The following is a 21,764-nucleotide window of genomic DNA, read 5'->3' as shown; positions in this document are numbered from 1 at the left end:
AGAGCCGAGAAAGATTCAGAGCGATCACAGGGCCGAGACAGACGGACTGATAACCCTGATGAAACTATGATGTGTACTTGGCAGCAGTCAAGTACACATGAATCCACGTGAGCCCACACCGCTGCCCCCCACCAGACTCGGCCACGCTTGGCTTGATCGGCTGAAACAAGGATTTATTCTGTGGTATTTCCTTGTATGTCTTGGTTCACACATGTAGCCCACCATGCTAAACAATCTTTACTAACAGACAGTGAGCAGACTATTCAGGCAGAGGCAGAGACTTTTGAATGTTAATGGCGCCATGACTTGTAGCAGAAAGCGTTTTTCTAATACACAAAACGATCCGTTCTTTCCACGAGGAAGCATATTTTCAGGTGCTTTCCGGCAGTTACGCTTTCATACATGACTGTTGGCTGGTTGTTATTTTGTTGTCTGTTGTAAACTTTACACCGAGGGAAGAACCCAAGACATTTTGGTGCATTTTTATTATATTTGATTTCCTTAAAGCCATTCTCAATTCATTCAGAAGTAATACAATATTTATCTGAATAAGTGCACACATCTGGTCCTATATTGTTATACTTTATTCGCTGTAGCCCAGTATACTATACTGCAATGACCGCCTTTGAAGTTCACTTGAAGTCACATCAATATACGAAGCATTTTTAAATTAAACCAAACCAAACCATCAAATTGGTTCGATAAAAACTTTTGTGAGAAGGGGACAAAAATGGTTTTATAACACACACTGCAGTTTGCTTTTGTGTCAGGGATCATAAACACACACAGCCCTGCCACACTGCATGTACGCCTGCAGTGTCCGGTAAAACATGTGTAACGCTGCCTCCTTAAAGTCCCTCTCATTTCACAAAGTATGTATAAAAAGATATTGAAAGAGACTGTCATTGCGCCATCCTGAGCAATTGCATGCATGACGCCTGTATGGGCCATTAGGTGGCCACAGGGCTCATCGACAGACGGGGAGATTACAGGGCCGCCGTCGGTTTGTATACAGCACGAAGGCGGCGGACTGGCTTTTGTTTGTTAGTTTTGTTAGTGGATAGACTTTTGAGTTTTCCAGACCTGATGCTTGCATGTGGATTCATATTTGGCATTTTACATTTGCAATTCCAGCGGCATAACAACTCTGTCACGCTGACTATATGCGAACGGGAGAGAAATCTTTGTCAACAACTTCCATGTGGGATTATTTGTGACACGTGTGGTCACTGACACAGCACGAAGGGGACACGCTTTAAGTGTGACGGGGTGGGGGGGAGGGGGTGTCTGACTGGAGCTTTTCTGTGCTTTCAAATGATGCTGATCTGTAATAAACAACACGACACGCATTTTGCTTTTTTATTCCACTTACACTTCAAAACCAGCACAGCTCTCTTTTCATATGCGAATAGGAAAAAAGTCGTCCCCATATAGGGAAAGGATAACTTTCCCCTCATTGTTGCATGTGATTACCACCATGTCTGGTGACTGAATATGTTCTGTCCACTGGCTGAAATGCAGCCTGTCGGTGGTTGGATTACTCAAAACCACCAACATGCCCCAAAGTAGAGACAGACCACTCAAGCCGTCCAGGTCATTTTACGACAACAATTTTACTTGTTGCTTTTCGCTTCTGAGTCAATAAGGCACAAGTCTAAAAGATAAGACGCCATAATCAGCAGAATCAACAATACAAAATAATGTGATGACCCTCTATGCTCTCTCTCTCTCTCTCTCCGTCCCTTTCATTCTATCTGTCTATATGTCTCTCTCTCTTTCTATCCTCTCCCTTATTTCTCTCGCTCTCTCATTTTCCGTTGACAAGCTCTCTGAATCTTTGACCACACAGCCTGGAAAAATAGCACGGAGTCATGCTGCAAGGCAAGTCTATCCCTGACCCTGATTCCCTCTCACCACATTTCCATCAGCAGCAAAGTAAAACACATCTAATCATTTCAATTTTCCCCCTCCGTCGCAGTATTATTAACATTGTTAATTTTCTGAGGGTTGCAGCCCAGAGGGGAATGTCAAGGGAAATGCATTATGGGGAGATATTCCATTGATCCACCATTATACACACTTACTTGGTTGCTGTAATGGCCTAATGATACTGAGAGGCCAATTTAAAACCAATGAAGAAAACAGAAAGCTATTCAACGCCGCTTCCACCCCTCCTCCTTCCCCCCCAATAAAGACGCATGAAAGCCAAGAATGTGATGTCAATGTATACATGTCGCCTCAGCATTTATACCGCTGCTATTCTTTTATCTTCCACCCAGAATCATTTGAAAACCCTGTAGCACTATTTCAAGAAAGATGCATGCTGGATGAACTCCTACTTCACTTCACACAAGAGTACTATTGGGAATACTGCATGCCAGCAGTGCCTGAAAAAGTACTACAATGTCTGCTCAAGCAGAGCTACTGTTACTTTAACAATATTTAACTTAAACAGTGATTCAGAAAAATGTCAGGGTAAAGATAAATTGCAGCTCATTTAAATCTGTAGCAAAGTTAAATTGAATCTTTATGATCTTTGTTTGATACACAGACTAATATCACATAAAACACAAATGCTTTCTGATGCTGTCAACAGTTTGTGTATATCAATAATGTGTTTGTTATTGTGAACACAGTCATAACTAAACCTCATTAATTATACTGTACAGTATATATATGTAAAACCAGATGACATTCTTCCTCCTCAAAACTATTGATTATGAGCTGCCCAAGTTCTAAGTTTGTCCTCTGAAATGGATGTGATCTCAACTGACATGAGGTGCCTGAAATAAAGCAGCTAATTATGAAAAAATACTAAACAATACATAGCATGTAAACGCAAATGTAACAGTAATAGGAGTATATGAGATCAACTGCTTCCCCTCGCGCATGTTTAATCATCTGTCCTAAGACGCCTTTTAACACGCACACAACTGAAACCCATAGAGTCATAAAACGCTTGTGTCCCTGGATGCTGGATGCTGCTATATCACACTAAGCAGTGTGTTTCAGGGATGTTACGTTCTGCAGAGGTGAGCAGCCAAAAGCCTTTTAGCCAACGTGAGGTTGGCTAGAACGTTTGCACAGAAACGTTGACCGCTGCTCTCCATTTTGGAGACGATCTTCCCCTCGCAGTGAACCAGTTTACGAAACACTACAGATTATGCCAACAACAACCAAGATGCAAAAGAAGCTGATGACAGCCGTCTTTGTTATGCTTTCTATTCCAAAAATGCAGGAATAGTTGGTGCTGAAAAATAAATGGAAGAATCGTGTGGATTATCATGACATGTTGCTATACTTGCTTATTTGTAACCAGGAATTTATTTATATCTCTGAGAGAAATTTATGGGCTTTTTCTCTGAATTTAGTCATCAAAGGTCACATACACAAAACAGAGTAGAATGGTAACCATCTGCTAAAAACAGCTCGGGTAATCAGCTCACATAGACTCCATAAACCTAGAACTACTAATACATAAGAAAACATCATATGGACAATAACTATCCATATGAAACTTGTAATTAGCTGGAGGGGAGGTAATTATGCCCACCCAACGCCCCGAAGTTCATCATGCCTGCAGTGTCGACTGTACCTAACCCGAAATCCAAACCACAAAGTGCAGAAAATAGGGGAGAGAAAGCTTTTTGAAGCGGCTGCTAAAAGCTTAATGCATTCTTTAATTAGAGATCTCACTTGCTGTCTTTTGAAAAGAACTGTAAATGGGCACACGCCAAAGATGTAGATTACTACAAGCCTAATGAAATGAGGAAAGGTGGCCAATGTGGAGTGCTTTGCTGCAGTACGGGAGCTTTTACCTCCCCTCTCATTTCATTTAAATGTAAAACATAAAGCATTAATGAATGCTAAGAAGAAAAGGAAACCTTAACTTAAAGACACATCATGTGCCAAATGAGAGGGGAAGGAAATGCCTCAGAGTGTGTCGTGTTTGCTCACTGTGTAGAACAGATTTAGAGGAATTTGGCACTGTAGTTCTTATAGATGTATGGCACTTTAACTCATTTAGGACCTGTATTGCATTATTTTGTCACGCAGATCAATACAAAACATATTCACTTCCAAATTAGCGGATAACCATGTTTTCGGATTACTGAGAGAATTTAAAGGAAGCCTACAGATACAAGGAAATTAGGTAGCAGCAATCGTAAAAAAAGTATATTCTGATATTATTTACAGTCATTCTGTAGAATCTAAAATCTCAGTCAGTAAAGTAACTTGTAACTTAAACCATCCGCAATCTATAATCCACAAACTGTCCTTAAGGAAATCATATACCTTTATACATGCAGGTATCTTTGTGCTTTCAGATCAGTTGAAGAACAAAAGAAAGACAGGAGATGGAGAGGAAAGGAGAGAAGGTAGGGCAGAAGGAAGCGAGGAAGGGAAGAAGAAAGGATGAAGCTCTGAAATGCAATGCAGGAAAAGACAGATATAGATGATCTAGATAGATCTAGATAGATAGATCTAGATAGATAGATAGATAGATAGATAGATAGATAGATAGATAGATAGATGTAGTGTATAGTGTGAGAGTGTAAAGTATTTCATGTAGCACTCTTTGTTCTTCTGCTCACACCCCTGTGGTATAAGAAAATAAAGTGATGAAGGTCAGATGGAGAGCAGACTGCCAAATATAGCCACTGTGTTCATGTGAGGGCCAGACTCTCCAGAACGACAAGCCCAACTCTGACCGTGCCCTGTAATTGAGGAGAAAATAAGGACAGAAATTATATGTTTATTTTTGACAACAATTTTAATCTTCAGTGCTTCTCCTTCAGAAAATGCGACGCCCACAAAAAGGCGCTGAGAATCAGTCTCACTGCAGACTCAAAGCTACATTTGACTTTTTTTTAGCCAATAAATTAACTCCATCATCTGAACGTGGCCTCTTCATACCAAGGCCAAAATATTTTTCTGTCTGTTGGGATTCTTTTTTTTCAGATATGTTTTCATTCCGAAAACTGTACATCATACAGTGACATTTTAATGAGTCTACAAAACTAAAAAATAAATCTGCCTTGTTTCTGGTTGCTTGGTGGCGTATCAGTTTGACCTTTCTACCATTGAAATACATTTGTTGTTTTTGGTTATAGATTTTCCTGAATAATAAAATGCTGTGAAATGATTTGACCTGAGATCAAACTAGTTGTGCTATGTTTGTATTCATATTGTTTCAGTTTTTCCAAGCAACTTAAATGTACCTGCTTATTTCTATAACATACATTATATACAGTATTATTTTGAAGGATTGTGGTGCACTTATTACTCACAATATCTCTGCTTAATTTGGGAAAAACCCTGTTTGTAAATGTTAAAGTAAACCTTTCTAATTTCAAATGAATCAGTTATATACAGCTTGTCACCATTTTAAAATGGAAATAATACAATAAGAAACCAAACTAAACATATATTTCGAGAAACAGAGAGTACTTTTTATTATTTCATATTTTTTTCTTTACTCCATCCTTGTGAATCAATATTAGAAATGGCATAAACACATTGAGCGTTTTTATGATATCACTTTACAATCGATTTTTTTGTTATTATCACTGTTGCATTTCAGCCTTTCTCGAAGCTTCTACCCTCCATTCTCGCTCTCTCTCTCTCTCCTTTTTTAATCAAGAGGAAACAACCGTGAGACTTTTTCCTCGTCTGAGTTCATTTTATTTGATGTGATAATCTCTTCTTTATTTTATTTAATGACTTGATCCATTTACTTCTCCTCGTCTCTGCACTCCAGCCTCTTTAAGCGTCGCAGTTAATGTCTAAAAAGGCAGTTAAGCATATTGGAAACAGAGCCGACGGTTGAAACCAGAATAATAAAATCTCCAATGGAAACCACAGACTCCGGCAGCTTAATTTTTTGATTTATGTGGCGGCGGCCTGAGGCTACGTGTTCTTTTGTTATTTTTCCTTCTCAGAGGAAACCGGGAAAGATTTCTTAGATATTCCTTTTTCACTCACAACACCACCACGACCCCGGATTCAATATTAAATCTTAAAGTTTTCTATATAAAAAGCTACACGGGTGAATCTCTGTGAGGAGAGTGTTGTATAACCTTAAAAGTTTATACTGTACTAGTATATTCCCAGTGGAAAGAAATCCCACTAAATAACTGAAATAATGTCCACATGGTGATTGATGAGTAACCCATTCATGCATTATCTTGAAAAATGATTCGACACTGGCGGTTTGGGGAGGAGGAGGGGCTTCCTCCTGCTGCTCCACCAATCTCTGCTCCCGAGCTTCCTCCTCCGGCTCTGGGCTGCTTTATTGCCGCCTCGCGAGGCTTCAAAGCGGCCGGAGGCAGTAATTAGGGGGCGGGGCTTCCCGGCTCTCGAAACACTTCCCCGCGTCGGTGCCCAACTTCTCCCAAACTTGTCCCGGGACTCCGAGCTGCGCTTCTTCCCGCTGCCCCCCCCTCAGCTTCCTTAGGATTTAGTTTCTCAGGGATGGCCGCATCCATTCTGGAGGTAGGGAATATAATTGTAAGTGTTTCTTTTTTATTATTTTTTTTATTTATACACACATACACATACACCGCCACCATGATGTTCCAGCTTTGAGTTAATTCTGTATTGATGTTGTTGGTACTTGAACGCACCTTTATTCAAGCCTACAGTTGCATTTTTTATTTTAATATCCAAGAAGGGACAGTGAATCTCAATAAAATTTTAATCACAAGGAGCTATAGTCTTGGGGGAAAAATTATTTAAAAAAAAGAAGATTAAAATAGCTTTAAGGCAACATAGTGGGTCAAGCTGAGCCCCAGGCACTTGTTGGAGAAGGAGATAACAGATAAACACATCTGGGTGGGGAGTCAGTTTGCATATGAAGCTCTGTATGACGTTTAAGGTGAATTAACGGTAATATATATATACATATAGTGTATATACTGTATATGTGAGTGGAAGTCTTGTCTCAAAATACAAAATTATAGGCTAGAAATTAGCTTTGTTTCCTTTATTTGGAATATAAGGATCTCACATGTACCTTTTTAAATGAGCCAATAATGAAAATGTTTCTGTTATACTTGTGACTGATGTTATGTTGGGCTGTTGTGCAGATAAACCTGCGAGGAAGAGGAAATAGAAAAGGAGATAACAATATCATACGCTGACACAATATAATGATAAACAGAGACAATAGTTACATCCAGGAGATAAAACAAGACAACAACAAGACGGTTTGTGACACAGTGTTCCATTGTGGTCAGATATAAACTCAGCATGTCTAACCAGCTCCAAAGCCACTGTGACCCCTAGAAGAGTCTACGTCTGCTATAAAGGCTATAAAAATACGTGGAGTACCTTCATACATGGTCACAGTGCGTTCACATGTGTTCCTTAACATTGGGAATGCATACGCAGGAGAAAAATCTTTAAAATAACTTCTAAAGAATAGCACACAGACAGCGGTTTAAGAGCTGGGGGATTCCTCCCTTGCTGAACAGAGCAGACTTTCACAACCATAAACATACACTGCTTTAAATTGCTCTGACCACTTAGAAAATGGAGAGAGTAGGAAAAGGCAGCGGTGGCAGTCAGACATAAGTTTTTTATTAGAGTTGACACTGACAGAAGCAGCAGCACCAAGCAGCCATTTCCTGCAGGCAGACAGTCTCATTTCTCCCTCTCCTCCTCCTCCTCCTTCTCCCCAGGAAGACGCACGCTATGGCTCCAGTCCTCTGGCTATGCTAACTGCGACCTGTAATAAATTTGGCAGCACCAGCCCAGTCAGGGATTCAGCGACACCCGGTAAGACTGGCAGCACCTCTTCAGTAAAGAAGCCCTACATCATGACCTCTGACCTTCAGACAACTAAGAACGGACGGCCCGTGGATGGCAGTGGCCTGGCGGACTCCTATACTGGCTCCTTCACCGCAGGAGGAGGCGGGCTGCTTACCCCCACTGGAAGCCCCCCTCCTTCAGCCGGAGGCTACGCCACAGAATATAACCCTTTCTCCCACTCTTTCCAGACCTCTGTCTCCCAGGACCCGTCTCTTTTAGTGTCCAAGGCCCACGCTACGGCCGACTGCCTCACCAGTGTCTATACCTCACTGGACATGACGCACCCCTATGGTTCCTGGTATAAGGCTGGTATCCACCCTGGCATTACTGCCGCGCCGGCTAATGCCGCGTCCACCTGGTGGGATGTCCACCCCAACTCCAACTGGCTGTCTGCGAGCCAGCCCCAGGCGGACGGAGGTCTCCAGGCCTCCCTCCAGCCTGTTACACCCCAAGCCTCTCTTAGCCCACAGCTGCCTAGTTACAGCACTGATTTCACACCCCTCAACCCAGCTCCTTACCCTTCTGTGGGACTGGGCTCGTCCTCACACCTCCTCCAGCCTTCCCAGCACATGCTGCCCCAGGATATGTACAAGCCTAAGCCTGTGCAAGGCACAGGGCTGATGGAAAGCCCCATGGGCCTAAAGCCTGCAAGAGGATCAGGGGGCTACGGTGGAGGAGGTACACCCACCAGGTCTTCCTGTGACTGCCCCAACTGCCAGGAGCTGGAGAGGCTGGGGGCCTCGGCCGCATCCCTGAGGAAGAAGCCAGTTCACAGCTGCCACATCCCAGGCTGTGGGAAGGTCTACGGCAAAGCCTCCCACCTCAAAGCCCACCTGCGCTGGCACACTGGCGAGCGGCCCTTTGTGTGCAATTGGCTGTTCTGCGGGAAGCGTTTCACCCGCTCAGATGAACTGGAGAGGCACGTGCGCACCCACACAAGGGAGAAGAAGTTCACCTGTCTACTGTGCAACAAGCGTTTCACACGCAGCGACCACCTCTCTAAACACCAGAAGACCCATGCAGATTCAGCCATGCAGGGGAAGGGTGTGCCTGGGGAGGGAGACACAGATCCCAGGAACGAAGAGAGCGCAGACCTTAACAGTGCTGTATCCACCAACCCTGTTGCTGACCCAATCACCAATGGAGACGAGAAGACCGGCACACCTAATGGAGTGGAGAACAGCAGTGGACTGTTGGAGATCTAACTTCATGCATTACTCTATACGGGGCTGTCTGAAGGCGTGACAGCTCAGTTCCTTATGGTGAACAGTTTGACGCATAAATAAAAAAAGACACTATTGTTGACACACTAAAACGTGACAGATAATGTTCCAAAGGTGATGTGATGAATGACAAAACATGTTGCAGGTAGCAATCACTTTTGTGGACCACACATAAAACTATTAAGAAAGCCTGCAAACACACACCAGAGACCAAATGCATGCAGGTCCATACACTTATACACATGAATCACACAGAGGCCAATATGCACGCACATACAAAAAGACATGTGTGACACACTGATGTGCATGTACACGTGTTCAGAAATAACTATGAGCAAATGTGCAAGCAGACAGATGCACACACACACACTCCCACACACGCACATATACTGCCTCACGTAAGTAAACACACTCATGCACACATCTTGTACCCTATACACATTTTCTGCCTTTCAAATGAGACAAACCACTGGGGAAATTTAATCTGCTAAAGCAGAAGGAAAAGAACTCTGAAGCCACAAGAGGAAAGTCGTTTTAGCAGCAGCAGAGTTCTGGTTAGGATGGTGGAGTTGATGGAGCATTGCATGCCTTGAGAAAAGTCTGATTTACAGCTGTACTTTGATACTTATTCATTATTCTTGAAACAATCAATGGACAGTTTCAGTTACTGCTTCGTTTTGCCAAAGAAAATTTGCTGTAAAAGTTTTGCATTTCACTTTTGTTTGCTGTTTTCTTATTACTATGTCTAATTTAATTTCATATTTACATAAATAATCTAATTTATGTCTTAAATTATACACATGGGCAACTGTCTTGCACCAAGCAGGAAATATAATGCGCAACTAATGCAAGATAGTTGAAACGGGCCAAAAAGAGAACAAATGCTTTAAATTAAGACTTTTTTTTCTATTTATTAGTTATAAGGTGAGTTTTTGGCTTCGTTTATGAAGATTTATTTATAGATCTTGAATTTAGATGTGTGTGTTTCTATATAATCTTTTACTTGTGAAGTCTTCCACACCTGCCAAAGTATTGATTAATAAGGGCTTCTCCTTGTTTGTACATACTATATATTTTCAACAATATATAGATATTGTTAGGTGTGTTATTTTTCTACCTTTTACGTGTATTTTCTATATTTTTGGAATTCTGTAACTTTCCAAAATGAAAGTATGTCTATGTTGCTTTGTTGAAAGAAACATAAACATGACAGCATCTTTTGTTGCAGATAATTATGCTCGTGGTTTGATTGAGCTATCGATTTTCTTGCTGATTTATTGTGAAATGAGTGTATAAGATACTGTAAATAGTGATGGAGCCTCGGAGAGAGACAGACAGACAAGTTGTAAGTGTTGTGGTGTGGAATCATGACAATTTTGGTGCTTTTAAAAGTAAAGAAATTTCAAGAGTTTCCCTCAGCCCTGTTATTTCCTTTACTGGTGGTAAAGAATAGTTTCATCTCAACTTGATGACACAGAAAATTGAAAAGCATTTTTTTGTTAAGTATGAAGTTTACTCCTCCACACCGTCGCTGCCTTGCTCACCTCTCTCCCTTTTTCATATCTTACTCTATTTCCACCTCATATAGCCAACCAAATACTTTCATTATCTTCTGCAGGACAAACAAAGCCGTCCACTGAAGCAAAGCCTCGGTTCCGCACAATGACCCCCTTTCAGAGAGCCACTGTAGTTACACTCAAGACAATTACTCCACTCTCCAGCTTGAGAGGGGGGTAATTACTGAGAGCGATGCTCCGGCAGAGTCAGTAAAGGGTAGAAGAGGGGATTAGGACATGGGTGCTGTGGTTGTATTGTTTATGAAGGGAGGCGGTCAAACAAAGGACCCCAATTACGGCAAGGTGCAGGACGAAAGACGCGATGCAGAGATAACAGAGCTAAAAAAAAAGCAGGACTGACCTCTTGCGTGTCTTACTTTCTGTCAAATATGTCCAATACAGCCACTGGACAACAGGTGGAAGTGATACAACTTCATTCACAACTTCCTGTCAGTTCACTAAAGCTGTTGCAGACTCATAAAAACACTCCAATACTTTGTTTAAAGAGAGAGATAAGCTTAGGGAGGAGAGAGAGAAAGAGAGGGAGGACTGCAACAGATGTAGTGTGTAATGTAAGAGAGTGTGACAAAGAATCATCCGATTGGGTGTCTTTGTGATACAATAATTACCCCGCAAGTTCACCCCATCACTCTTAAAACGTGTTTAGACAATCCTACCTGACTCTGTGCTAAGCTGGTTCATTTAACTGGAAATGCACTGGAAAACCAAATTTGATTTATCTTGAAAAGTACAAATTTCCTTAAAGACCTGCTCTACTTGTTCCTCTGCTGAATCTGTCCTGACTCTCCTGCTGTAACATTTACACTTACCCAGGCTGCATGGTTCCAATTTCGTGCGTCTAATGAGCTGTAGTTGAGGTCAATTTATATAAAACGTCCCGGGGCCGACTCTGTCATCAGGGGCCGACATGTTTATGGTGGTCTGAAGTGGGCGAGCGGTCGAGTCCACAACATAAAAGGAGAACAGGGGGGACCGGGGTATGGGCAGGGTGTGTCAGGCCAGCGAGCCAGGGTGGGGGGTGAAGAAGATGGTCAGTGGCTTTAAAACCTCTGCTACTCCTGGTATTTTCTGCCTTTTTTTTTAAATACACTCCCTTGGTAGTGGTGGTGGTATAGCCTTAACTTTATTTTTACTTCTTTTATTTAGAAAGCCAGGAAACATTAAGTGTTGCTTCAAATGGGGTCATAAAGGGATAAATATACATGTAGTAACACACAGGGGCAAAGCCAGAATCTGGACAATCTGTTCCATATGGTTTGTCCACTCGTGCCCTTATACAATAGAAAATCACACAGTTTTAGGAGACAAGCATTAAAGGGGTTATTCCAAGAGATCCCAGACAAACTGGTTAAAGCCATCACACAGCACATTTCAGACCCAAGCAACACGAAGAAGCAATTTTAAAACATTCACTCAAGCAGTGTTTAGTTAAGCCCAAAGACTTGATGAGTAACACAAACTTGTGATAATGAATGACACAAGGGAGTCTGAAACGTTTGAGCGAGTCAGATTCCAGCTGTTGGGAGAGAGAACAACAACATATTGTGCTGAGCAAAATGCAAATGAATCTTCTTTTCCTGCTATTATCTGGTGCTAAATGAATGGTTAAGTGAAACAATGGAGAGCTCTTACACAGCCACAGGCATGGGTGCCTTACTTCTCCCATAAGCTAGTGTGTGTAAGGGGGGGGTTGAAGGGAAGCATGAAGCAGGACAAAAGCACAGGTGTCTGCAGGTGTGACTGGGCCTCTGTGGCAGAGTCGGGGGAGAAAGGGAAAAGAATGTCAGCACGCCCACAGGCTCAGCACTCAGGCCATAAGTAAAAACAAGATAAGATTGGAGGCAAAGGGGAAAGGTAAACTGACCTGAGCGAACCATAACATGACCTGGAGAGAAGAAGAGGTCAGCCTAAATAAAACAGGGGGTTAAGAGGGAAACATAACAGATAAGAGAGGGCAAGAGGTAAAGAGGTCAAACCCTTGCTCAGATGTAGTTTATGTCTACTGCTGTTATCATTTACTTTAATCTGAGGAGGAAACAGCTTTATGTTACAAAATAGGCCTGAGCTGTGATGAAAGAGGAATGATGACAAATAGGAATGGAGGCAGGATGGCGGTCGTGTTCTGTAGGAGTGCCATCCACATTTCCAACACTGCTACTGCAGCCGTTTGGAGGTTTTATCGCCTTTAAAGTTTAAAGGGAATCCTCTCTTACTGCACAATGCACCACTAAACGAGGCCATTTTGTTTATAGGAGCTGTGGGAGGGTTGTGGGTGACTCTGTGCCCCTTTAAAAAGATAATATGCTTCCCATTTAATGGCCTCCGGATGACAAATTGCTTCCAGGGGAAAATTAAGTTAGGAAAATTACAATGTGAAGACACATCTTCTCTACTTAAGATGTTTGACATCCATAATTCAATTATCAGCAGAAGTAGGTGCAACACTTGATGAAACACACACTTATGTACACAAGACCTGCCTTGGGATGAAATAAACTTTTTAATAAACTAAAATGTTCACATTCCATTCGTCTTTCTGTGATCTTACTGCCTTACATTTGTGTTACTAATCTATCTTTATTTTTTCATCCAACTTCATTGAGTGATATTAATGTGAATGCACAACAACACTTTTGTTTACAGTTCTATTAAAAATAAGTTTTGTGAAGTTGTTTTTCTGATCATGACTAATTAAGAACCAAAAACATACAGCAGTGAGTTCATTCAAGGAAATTCAGAGTGACAGCACATAAGACAGTCACTGCTTATTTGATTTCAACCTCAACGGAAAGTTTTTACATTGACACGATGAATAGTCCAATATGCTGTGACGACATGAACCAAAAAGCCCTTAGAGATGGTAGGAAAAACATTTAGAAAATTGGTGCCCATTACAACCAAATACCCTTAGACGTATATAGAGACACTCATAAACTGTTCTTTCCTTTTGAAAATGTTTGCTATCTTGATGGTATTCTGACTGACATACAGCCCAAACCATCCTTGTTTTCCTTTTTTCAGCCGAAGCCACTAAATACTTCCTCGGAACATTTAAAAGGAAGGGATTTAACAGAGACAGTGCGGAGAGGGGATGGAGAATAATGAAAACACAAAACTCTCGAGGGGGAAAAAAATGCACAGAAAACATGATCAGATAGACCTGCCACTAAGTGCAGTGGTAAGTGAGAAAAGAGAAAGCGGTCAAATAACAAATGAATCAGGACTTGGATCAAGGGAATGAGGAAAAAGAATCAGGCAGGAAAGAGAGAGAGAGACGGAGAGAGAGAGAGAGAGAGAGAGAGAGAGAGAGAGAGAGAGCGAGAGAGAGAGAGAGGGAGAGACAGGGAGAGAGAATGCAGAGGACTGACTGCTTTGGGTTGGAAGTGGGAACAGGGAGCCAGGGTTGGCAGGGTTTTGGTGGAGGAGTGTGGTGGTTCAGAAGTCCTCCAGCGCGAGGCGCCACTGTGTCCGGCGGGGGCCCTGACCATGAGCTGCCTCACCCCCCCGGAGCCATGGCCACAAACCCCCTCTCCCCCTTCACCACCAGCACCACCACCCATCCAACCCCAAACCCACTGGCAGGCAGCGCTTCACTGAAGCTGCTGCTGCATGTTTATTTAATATTCTGAAGAAATTGAAATATCTTTGTGGGTTAACACACATTCATACACAATTACATATGCATGCGTGTACCCGCTCACACACACACACACACACAGACACACACACACACACACACACACACACACACACGCGCGCACGCATGCACGCATACATTCACACACATTACCACCACAAAATATAAATAAATAAAGTCGAGTAATAATGTTCTCTTGATCTGGAGCCAAGAATAGAGTTGGAGAAAATCTTTTTCAAATGGTGTTTTCAGAAGCGTAGTGGGAGGAGTGTAAATGCCTGACACCGCATGATGTCTGAGAAGGCAGCATGTCTCGTTCTGACTCCCATGGAGGAGAGAGAGCATTAAAAAAGGAGTTACAAAACAACAAACAATTCCCATGTGACAAGAAATGAGTCACTATTTAAATGTGCTGGTTGTATGAAATTGTTTCAATGGTGGTGGGATTCAGTTTCATGTTTAGAAATGTAGCAACTCTCATGTTCAGTTTCTCACACTGGAGCGTGAAGTCTGTGAATGAGAACGTATAAATGAAGTGTTTGTGAAGTGTTAAAAGGAACAAAAGTGCACGCCAACCTATTTTTATGTGTGTATTTATGCATGAGTGCACGCACGCATGCACACACTCACATCCATAGCGAGTCTCTGATCATTACAGAGCAATTCCTTCAGACAGAAATCCCTTAAACTGCCTTGGTTTTGGACTTCATGCTATCCCCCTTCTGTCTCCTCTCTCCTCAACAGCCACCAACCACTGCTGCTGCCAAAAATAACACAGGAGCGCCACTCGAACCCGCGCCTCACCACAGCACAGCTTGGCCGCAAGAGAGGGATCAAAACACACACAAAAAAGGAAACACATCATATTGTGGAAGGAGGGAAAAGAGCATTCATATAGCTCCATGCTTGAAGATATCTACTGATGATTTTGGCAATGGTGGAACCACACATGCTATCGGGCCAAGACAGGAAGAAGGAAAGAGCGTCTGCGAGAGTGTGTGTAAGCATTTTGGATGAAGTGTACTATAACTTCTAAGACACAAGTCATTTCTGATCTCACTCAATCAGCGATCTAACCACTAGCTCCATAAAAAACACTTATTATCGCATTACAGGTCAATAAATAAGGGCAAACCAACAACAAGGCTCTGGCAAACAAGGCCCATTAACAGTGGAAGGATGAATAATGGATAGGTGGAGAATGCCCTGGTCACAGATAAATCATAGCAGAGGAGTTCAAATGGTAAACAACTGTAGTCATTGTCGTAGCAAGTTCACTTTGTGTTACATTTGGCAAAGTGTGCTAATCCATGCTGACACATGGGCGTCAGTGAATGCAGCCATCAGAATCCAGGCTCTATTTCAACAGTGGCCAGAGGGGAATTCTTGAGCAAACCGTCACAGGATGAACTGATGAGCCACATGAATAAAGAAAATGATGGAAAGGCGGAAAATGTGGAGACATTTTTTATGGTAGTGCCACTGCATTAGCTGGGCATAAGGGTTCTAAACTTGTGGTCTGGGTAAAGGGTTTATAGAGGAGGGTGTGAGTCCTCTAAGTGTGCACTAACTAAGGCAAAGGGATCAACGCTTTACTTTTTAGTAGAAGTAGAGCTGCCAGTTTGCAGTTTGAACAATTAAGGTAAATTAGTTCAATCAACTTTTACTTAAATAGACACACGCGTGCGCACACACACACACACACACACATACACACACACACACACACACACACACACACACACACACACACACACACACACACACACACACACACACACACACACACGTTTTAATAGCTACTCTGGAATACCTCTCATGAGCCTGCATAATATAATAACAAATTACTCAAATCTGCTGTGTCTCCATCTTGGTCTATAGTGGGTATGACAGGTGCTAGGCAACAAGCCCCCCCACACCAGACAAGAAAAAGGCCCCTCACAGAGGCCAGTCCATTCAGCAGAACCAATCACTGACTGACTGTCGCCCTCTTCAGGATTATTTTGGTTATTGCAAGTGATCACAGAGCCTTGTGAGCCAGAAAAGCAAAGCATGCAGTGGCAACAACGCAGTAATTTGTCCACACACACACACACACACACACACACACACACACACACACACACACACACTTGTCTTTTTAGTGACAGACGCCTTCTTCTGTTTCCAGCTCACTACACTGACAGACAACAAGAGAGAGACAGAGAGAAAAACACAAAGATTTTTGTCTTCTGTACAGAGCCCAACTGAGTTATGTAGAGGGGAAAGAAATACATTTTTGCATTATTTATTCCTCCTCATTTGAATTGCAATAAAAGACAAACACATTCTGTATGAACAAATGATGTACAAACAACCGTGGATATTGTTTAATCACTCACAGTCTACAATGGGAAAGATATGTGGACCATTTTTATATGTGGTAAACACTACATTTCACCCAATTGCTTTTGAATATCCGATGTACGTCTTTATACATTTTAAACCTTTTACCAGCTCCGTTATGAGTGCATATTACAGAACCGAAGACAGGGTCGTCCCTCAAGGAAGCACTTACGTCTACCACCGTCTCCTCATTATTAAGGAGGCACTTCTGCTGGCCCCAAACCACAATGACCCCCATTAGTCCCCCCTTATTCACATTCATTACCATCCAAGCTGCACCCGTCAACAGCCGTCAGGTGGAAGGAACATTTGAAGATTCCTATTGGCCTGCTTAAGAATACATTGAATTGCTGATGATCCAAAACAGGATTTTGACTTGAGACTTAATAAATGAATAGACAATGTGTTACGCAACACACCTCCACTGGTAAAGTGTTAATTTGAGAATACATACCAAGTCTCTCCCTTTTTTCTACAATTCTTTTCCTCAGGTATTCTGATCAGTTTGGACTAGTTCATGGTCTAGTTAAATTTTGCCTTTTTAAACCACAGATCAAGGACCTCCTATCTTCATCTCATGTGATTTAGACCAGAGATTTGCTCAACCTAAGATTTCTTTACCAATATTGCTTTTATGGTTAAACACGCAGTTGTTTCTCGCAAATAAATGTGTAAATATGTGTAACTCTTGGTTCCAAACACATCCAACTACATTCTAATCTATGACCCAGTCAGTCTGTAAACACGAAATCGAACCAAAACCCACACATCTGTAACCAAACAAACAGCAAGTCTGCTCCTTCTGACGTCATAGCGGTGCGCCAGCAGGCAGACAGAAAGTGCGCCGCATATGTCGGAGTGGAGGAGCGACTCGTCTGCTCTTCATATGTTGTGTATGTCTGTGTGGGAAAATAGCGTCTGATGAAACCAAGCGTCTGTTCTGACGGGGGGGATTTGCCATCCGGAACCGATCGACTCTGTCTGCGTGAAATAGGGAATGAACGACGAGACAGCACCGGACAGCTGGAAGAGAAACTCCGGGTGCTCCAGGTGAAGCCGGTGGAGCTTAGCCTAGCTTAGCTTAGCATGGCTAGCGTGCTGAGGTTTCTGTTAGTAAACAACGTAGTTTCGACAATAACAACAGGACAGGCTAGTGTATGGAGGTAGTGCGAAACAAAGCTAACCTTAAACTATCGTGTTTAGTGTGTGCATGTGACAGAATGATAGCCAAGCTGCACCATTAGACGAGTAACTTTATGTATAGTTTTGATCATATATTGATCCACATTCGAACTCGATGATTAATGAATCCATGTAAAGCTTTGTGCTGTTTGCTTTGCTTTGGGTTTGGAGTGTTGTACAGGTTGAATAAGCAACCAGAATACAATACTTACACACAGCAAACTATTCTAAGTTTTATGTCAAACCATCTATCATTAATGAATTGAAAGAATCCCCTGGGTTGATCTGTTTCAGTTTGCTGACTACAGTCCTCTTCCTTTCTTTAGTATTGAGCAAATGCTGGCTGTGAATCCCGGAAAGACGCCCATCAGTCTGCTGCAGGAGTATGGAACGCGGATAGGCAAGACCCCAGTGTACGACCTGCTGAAGGCCGAGGGACAGGCCCACCAGCCCAACTTCACATTCCGCGTTTCAGTGGGAGAGATCAGCTGCACTGGCCAAGGGCCCAGCAAGAAGGCAGCCAAGCACAAAGCAGCCGAGGCTGCTCTGAAGATGCTGAAGGGAGGCCTGGGAGGTCCTGCCGGAGTTTCTGTTGGAGAGGACGGATTTATTGTGGCTGAGGTGCCAGCTGATGGAGACAGGTCAGTTCTGCTTGCGTTTTAAATCTGGTGGCACGTCGTGAAGCTGAGGAGATATGTCATGGAGTCCCAACAGTTTGATTCCTTTCTCTTCTGCACAGCTCCCTGTCAGAGATGAAGACCTCAGGCAGTTCTCAGCAGTCTGAATGTAACCCTGTAGGAGCTCTACAGGTGAGGCCACTAAACCAGCGTCATCACTGTCATTCCTCTTTTATTTTTATACTGAGATGTTTGCTTTGTACTTGCGTCGTCACTGCTTCAGTTAATCTTGATTAGATTTGGTTTTGAAACGCTCTGCATGCTGAACTAGTTTACGTGCAACACATTTGTGTTCACGTGTGTTTGTTTATGCTTTATGCCATGTGTGTCAGGAGTTGGTGGTGCAGAAAGGCTGGCGTCTGCCTGAGTACACCGTCACCCAGGAGTCTGGGCCAGCACACCGCAAAGAGTTCACCATGACCTGTAGAGTCGAGCGCTTTGTGGAAATCGGTAAATTGCATCACGTTCTATCTGGTGTGTGTTGTCTCCATATGTTTTCCACGGCTCTTCATTTTCCTTTTCCCTTTCCTCCCCAGGAAGCGGTACGTCCAAGAAGTTAGCCAAGAGAAATGCAGCAGCCAAGATGTTGTCGCGTATCCACGACGTCCCGGTCGACCTGAGAACTAGCAACGAGGCCGACACAGAAGACGACACGTTCACTGTGGTGAGACTCTTAACGCCAGCTGAGAAAACAAATGAAAATTTGAATTTTGAATAATCTGGTATCATTAGTGTATTTTACATAGGTGCAGTGGAGCTTAATCTGTATGGAAATAACCACGACTTTGACATGTAGGCGCTTCAGCTGAACAAAGCCAATATTGTGTTTTCCCTCATTCCGCGCAGCATTTGGGGAGCAGAGCCGAGTCGGGTAAGAATAAAGGCTTCAGCTGCACGTGGGACTCGCTGCGAAACTCTGCGGGGGAGAAGATCCTGCAGCTCCGCACACACCCTCTGGGGATGCCCTCCGACTCCAACTTCTGCTCTCTGCTGAGCGACCTGTCGGCGGAGCAGCGCTTTGACGTCAGCTACCTGGATCTAGGTGAGCGTGAGAGTACACCCACTTCCTGCTTTGCGCGCCCATTCTATCTGAGTGCTGACGTGTTTATGAGTGAGCGTCCTGTGTCCTCTATCCTGTGCTGTCACGCCGAGATCTTAACACGGTTCTATTTCCTTCCTGTTTCCAGAGGAGCGCAGTCTGAGCGGCCTGTGCCAGTGTCTGGTGGAGCTGTCCACGCAGCCGATCACCGTGTGCCACGGCTTCGCCCCGAGCAGCGACGCCGCCCGAGCCAACGCGGCCCACAACGCATTGCAGTATCTCAAAATCATGGCGGGAGGCAAGTGATCTCTGCCGCCGTCGCCCTCCTCACAGACTCCCCAACTCATCGCTACAAGGCCATGATCGGTTTCCACTTTGGAGGACGGAGGCTCCTCCCATTTGTGTTTTTGCGATTAGCTCAGACTACCAGAATGACCTGGAATGAGACTGAAACACACCCCCCCCCAATTACCCCTGGAGCTCTTTGAAATTGGCCTCATTTGATTTCCAATAGTCGCCAATTCATATTTTGCATAAGAACCTTCTAGATGTTTCCTAATTGTGCAATTCTATTAGACTCTGTAGCAAAAGAAAAAATCAACTGCCACAATCCCACTGCTGTACACGAAAACACACGCGCACTTTTGCAGTGAGTTGTTTCATGACACGCAACAAAATAGTGTTCAAAAAAGAATTCAAGGAGGACGGACGAAGTTGGACTGCGGAATCGACAACCTTTGGTGCTCTGCTTGATGTCCTCTTTGACAGGGACGGACGTCGCCTAAAATTTTTCCAGCCACGCCGCTGAATCACGGAGATACGAGGACTCAATGCCAAATAAGGATATAAAAAAGATAGAATTTTTAAAGACTGCCCCTTTTTACGGATGAGCTCGTATGTAAAGCCTGAAAGACCAGGCCTTCAAATGTACTGTATTTGTGTTTGTCATCACTCTGGACTGTCGGGCCTGAAACAAATGAATCTGGACAATGAGTTCCCCCGCCCCCCCTCAGTTTATGGCTCACTTGAGGTTTACAGTCATGACATTTGTTAAGTGCGTTGTGTTCACTGGACGTTTTGAATTCAAATTAAGCATATTTTCAAACTTTGCCCAAAAAGTTAATTTAGTTTTAAGTGTAATTGTGAGGGAAATGAGTTAAGTTTAGTGTGTCTAAGCTTTGATCACTAAAAAAAAAAAAGAGCTCTGCATCGTCCTTGTTATGATCAGTGTAGTTTAAGTATTTGCTGACATTGGGCAGCTTTTAAAGCATTTTAGGATCTCACTAAATGTTTTGTTTTAAAGAGCACTGAAGATGAGAAAGTACGGCTCTGGGTTTTTATTGGTCAGAAGAATTGATTTATAAATACTTAATGTTTTGAAAATACATTAGACTGAGACTTACTTGATGTAATTGGAATTCTCCCCCTTTGACCTGACACACAATCTCTCCCTTTGTTTGGCATTTAAATCCATTTCATTGGAAAAGCAGGAGAGATAATGGAAGCATGCCCCAATACTGCGAGTGTGTATTCTGGTTACCCATTCATTATGTACTGACGTGTTCCTTTTGTGATTGATGGCTCACAACAAAATGTCTAGAATGTTCGCCATTGATTCATAGTTGAAGAAAGTAATCTGTCCAGCCGTTGCCATCGGCTACGACTTGCTTACATATTGACCTCACTTCAGACTCTGAAGACGATAGTTCAGAGGAATGAAGGAACCACACGTTATCACACGGACTCTTGTTACCTCAAAGGTGATGTTTCACCTGGAATTTGGACCTCAGTGGATCTTCTGATTGGACTAATCTCTCTTGGGTCGCATTGTACCTTTGTTTTCAGTGTTGTCATGGTGATTAGATCCGTTAATGATGAGGCCAGGTTTTTAGTTTTTTTTCAATGTTATTACCTCCTCCTACCTGTTGGTTCCTGTATTTAGACATCGGTTGATACATGGCCTTGTACTCCACTAAACTAAAGTGTAAGTACTGAAAACGGTGTAATTGCACAACCTTGACATGTCCTTTTGCACAATCCAGGTTGACCAACCCTCTGTTAATCTACCAGCACTGAGGGAACAGTACAGTATGTCCTACGTCACCTCAGCCTCATCATGAATGTGATCGTTCTCCTGTAAATTGTAAAGGACGCTCTGCATTTCTACCGATTAATAAAGCTGTTATTTGTCAATAGTAGGAAGTAATACACACACTCCTGACTCGGGCATTA

The 21,764-nt window shown here is 43.0% G+C and overlaps 2 protein-coding genes across 3 annotated transcripts; both read left to right on the top strand.

The window, feature by feature from the left end:
- Positions 1-6,474: 6,474 nt before the first annotated feature.
- On the top strand, positions 6,475-9,706 carry sp7 (Sp7 transcription factor). Of its 2 annotated transcripts, none has more exons than XM_076141274.1 (2): positions 6,475-6,495; positions 7,683-9,706. In XM_076141274.1, exons 1-2 carry the CDS (start codon positions 6,475-6,477, stop codon positions 9,015-9,017), a joined length of 1,356 nt encoding a protein of 451 aa, XP_075997389.1. In that variant the 3' UTR covers positions 9,018-9,706. The 2 variants fall into 2 exon arrangements, with proteins under 2 accessions (XP_075997389.1, XP_075997388.1); XM_076141273.1 differs by having other exon boundaries at positions 6,475-6,510.
- A 7,756-nt stretch (positions 9,707-17,462) lies between these two features.
- tarbp2 (TAR (HIV) RNA binding protein 2) lies at positions 17,463-21,698 on the top strand. Its single transcript, XM_076140998.1, has 7 exons — positions 17,463-17,684; positions 18,143-18,457; positions 18,556-18,625; positions 18,826-18,943; positions 19,030-19,157; positions 19,340-19,535; positions 19,681-21,698. Exons 1-7 carry the CDS (start codon positions 17,632-17,634, stop codon positions 19,836-19,838), a joined length of 1,038 nt encoding a protein of 345 aa, XP_075997113.1. The 5' UTR covers positions 17,463-17,631; the 3' UTR covers positions 19,839-21,698.
- Positions 21,699-21,764: the final 66 nt, after the last annotated feature.

Source organism: Genypterus blacodes, unplaced genomic scaffold (genome assembly GCF_046128005.1).
Source record: "Genypterus blacodes isolate CSIRO-AG114 ecotype Tasmania unplaced genomic scaffold, CSIRO-AGI_Gbla_v1 ptg000017l_1, whole genome shotgun sequence".
NCBI lineage: Eukaryota > Metazoa > Chordata > Actinopteri > Ophidiiformes > Ophidiidae > Genypterus > Genypterus blacodes.
This window is presented reverse-complemented; position numbering and strand designations above follow the sequence as displayed.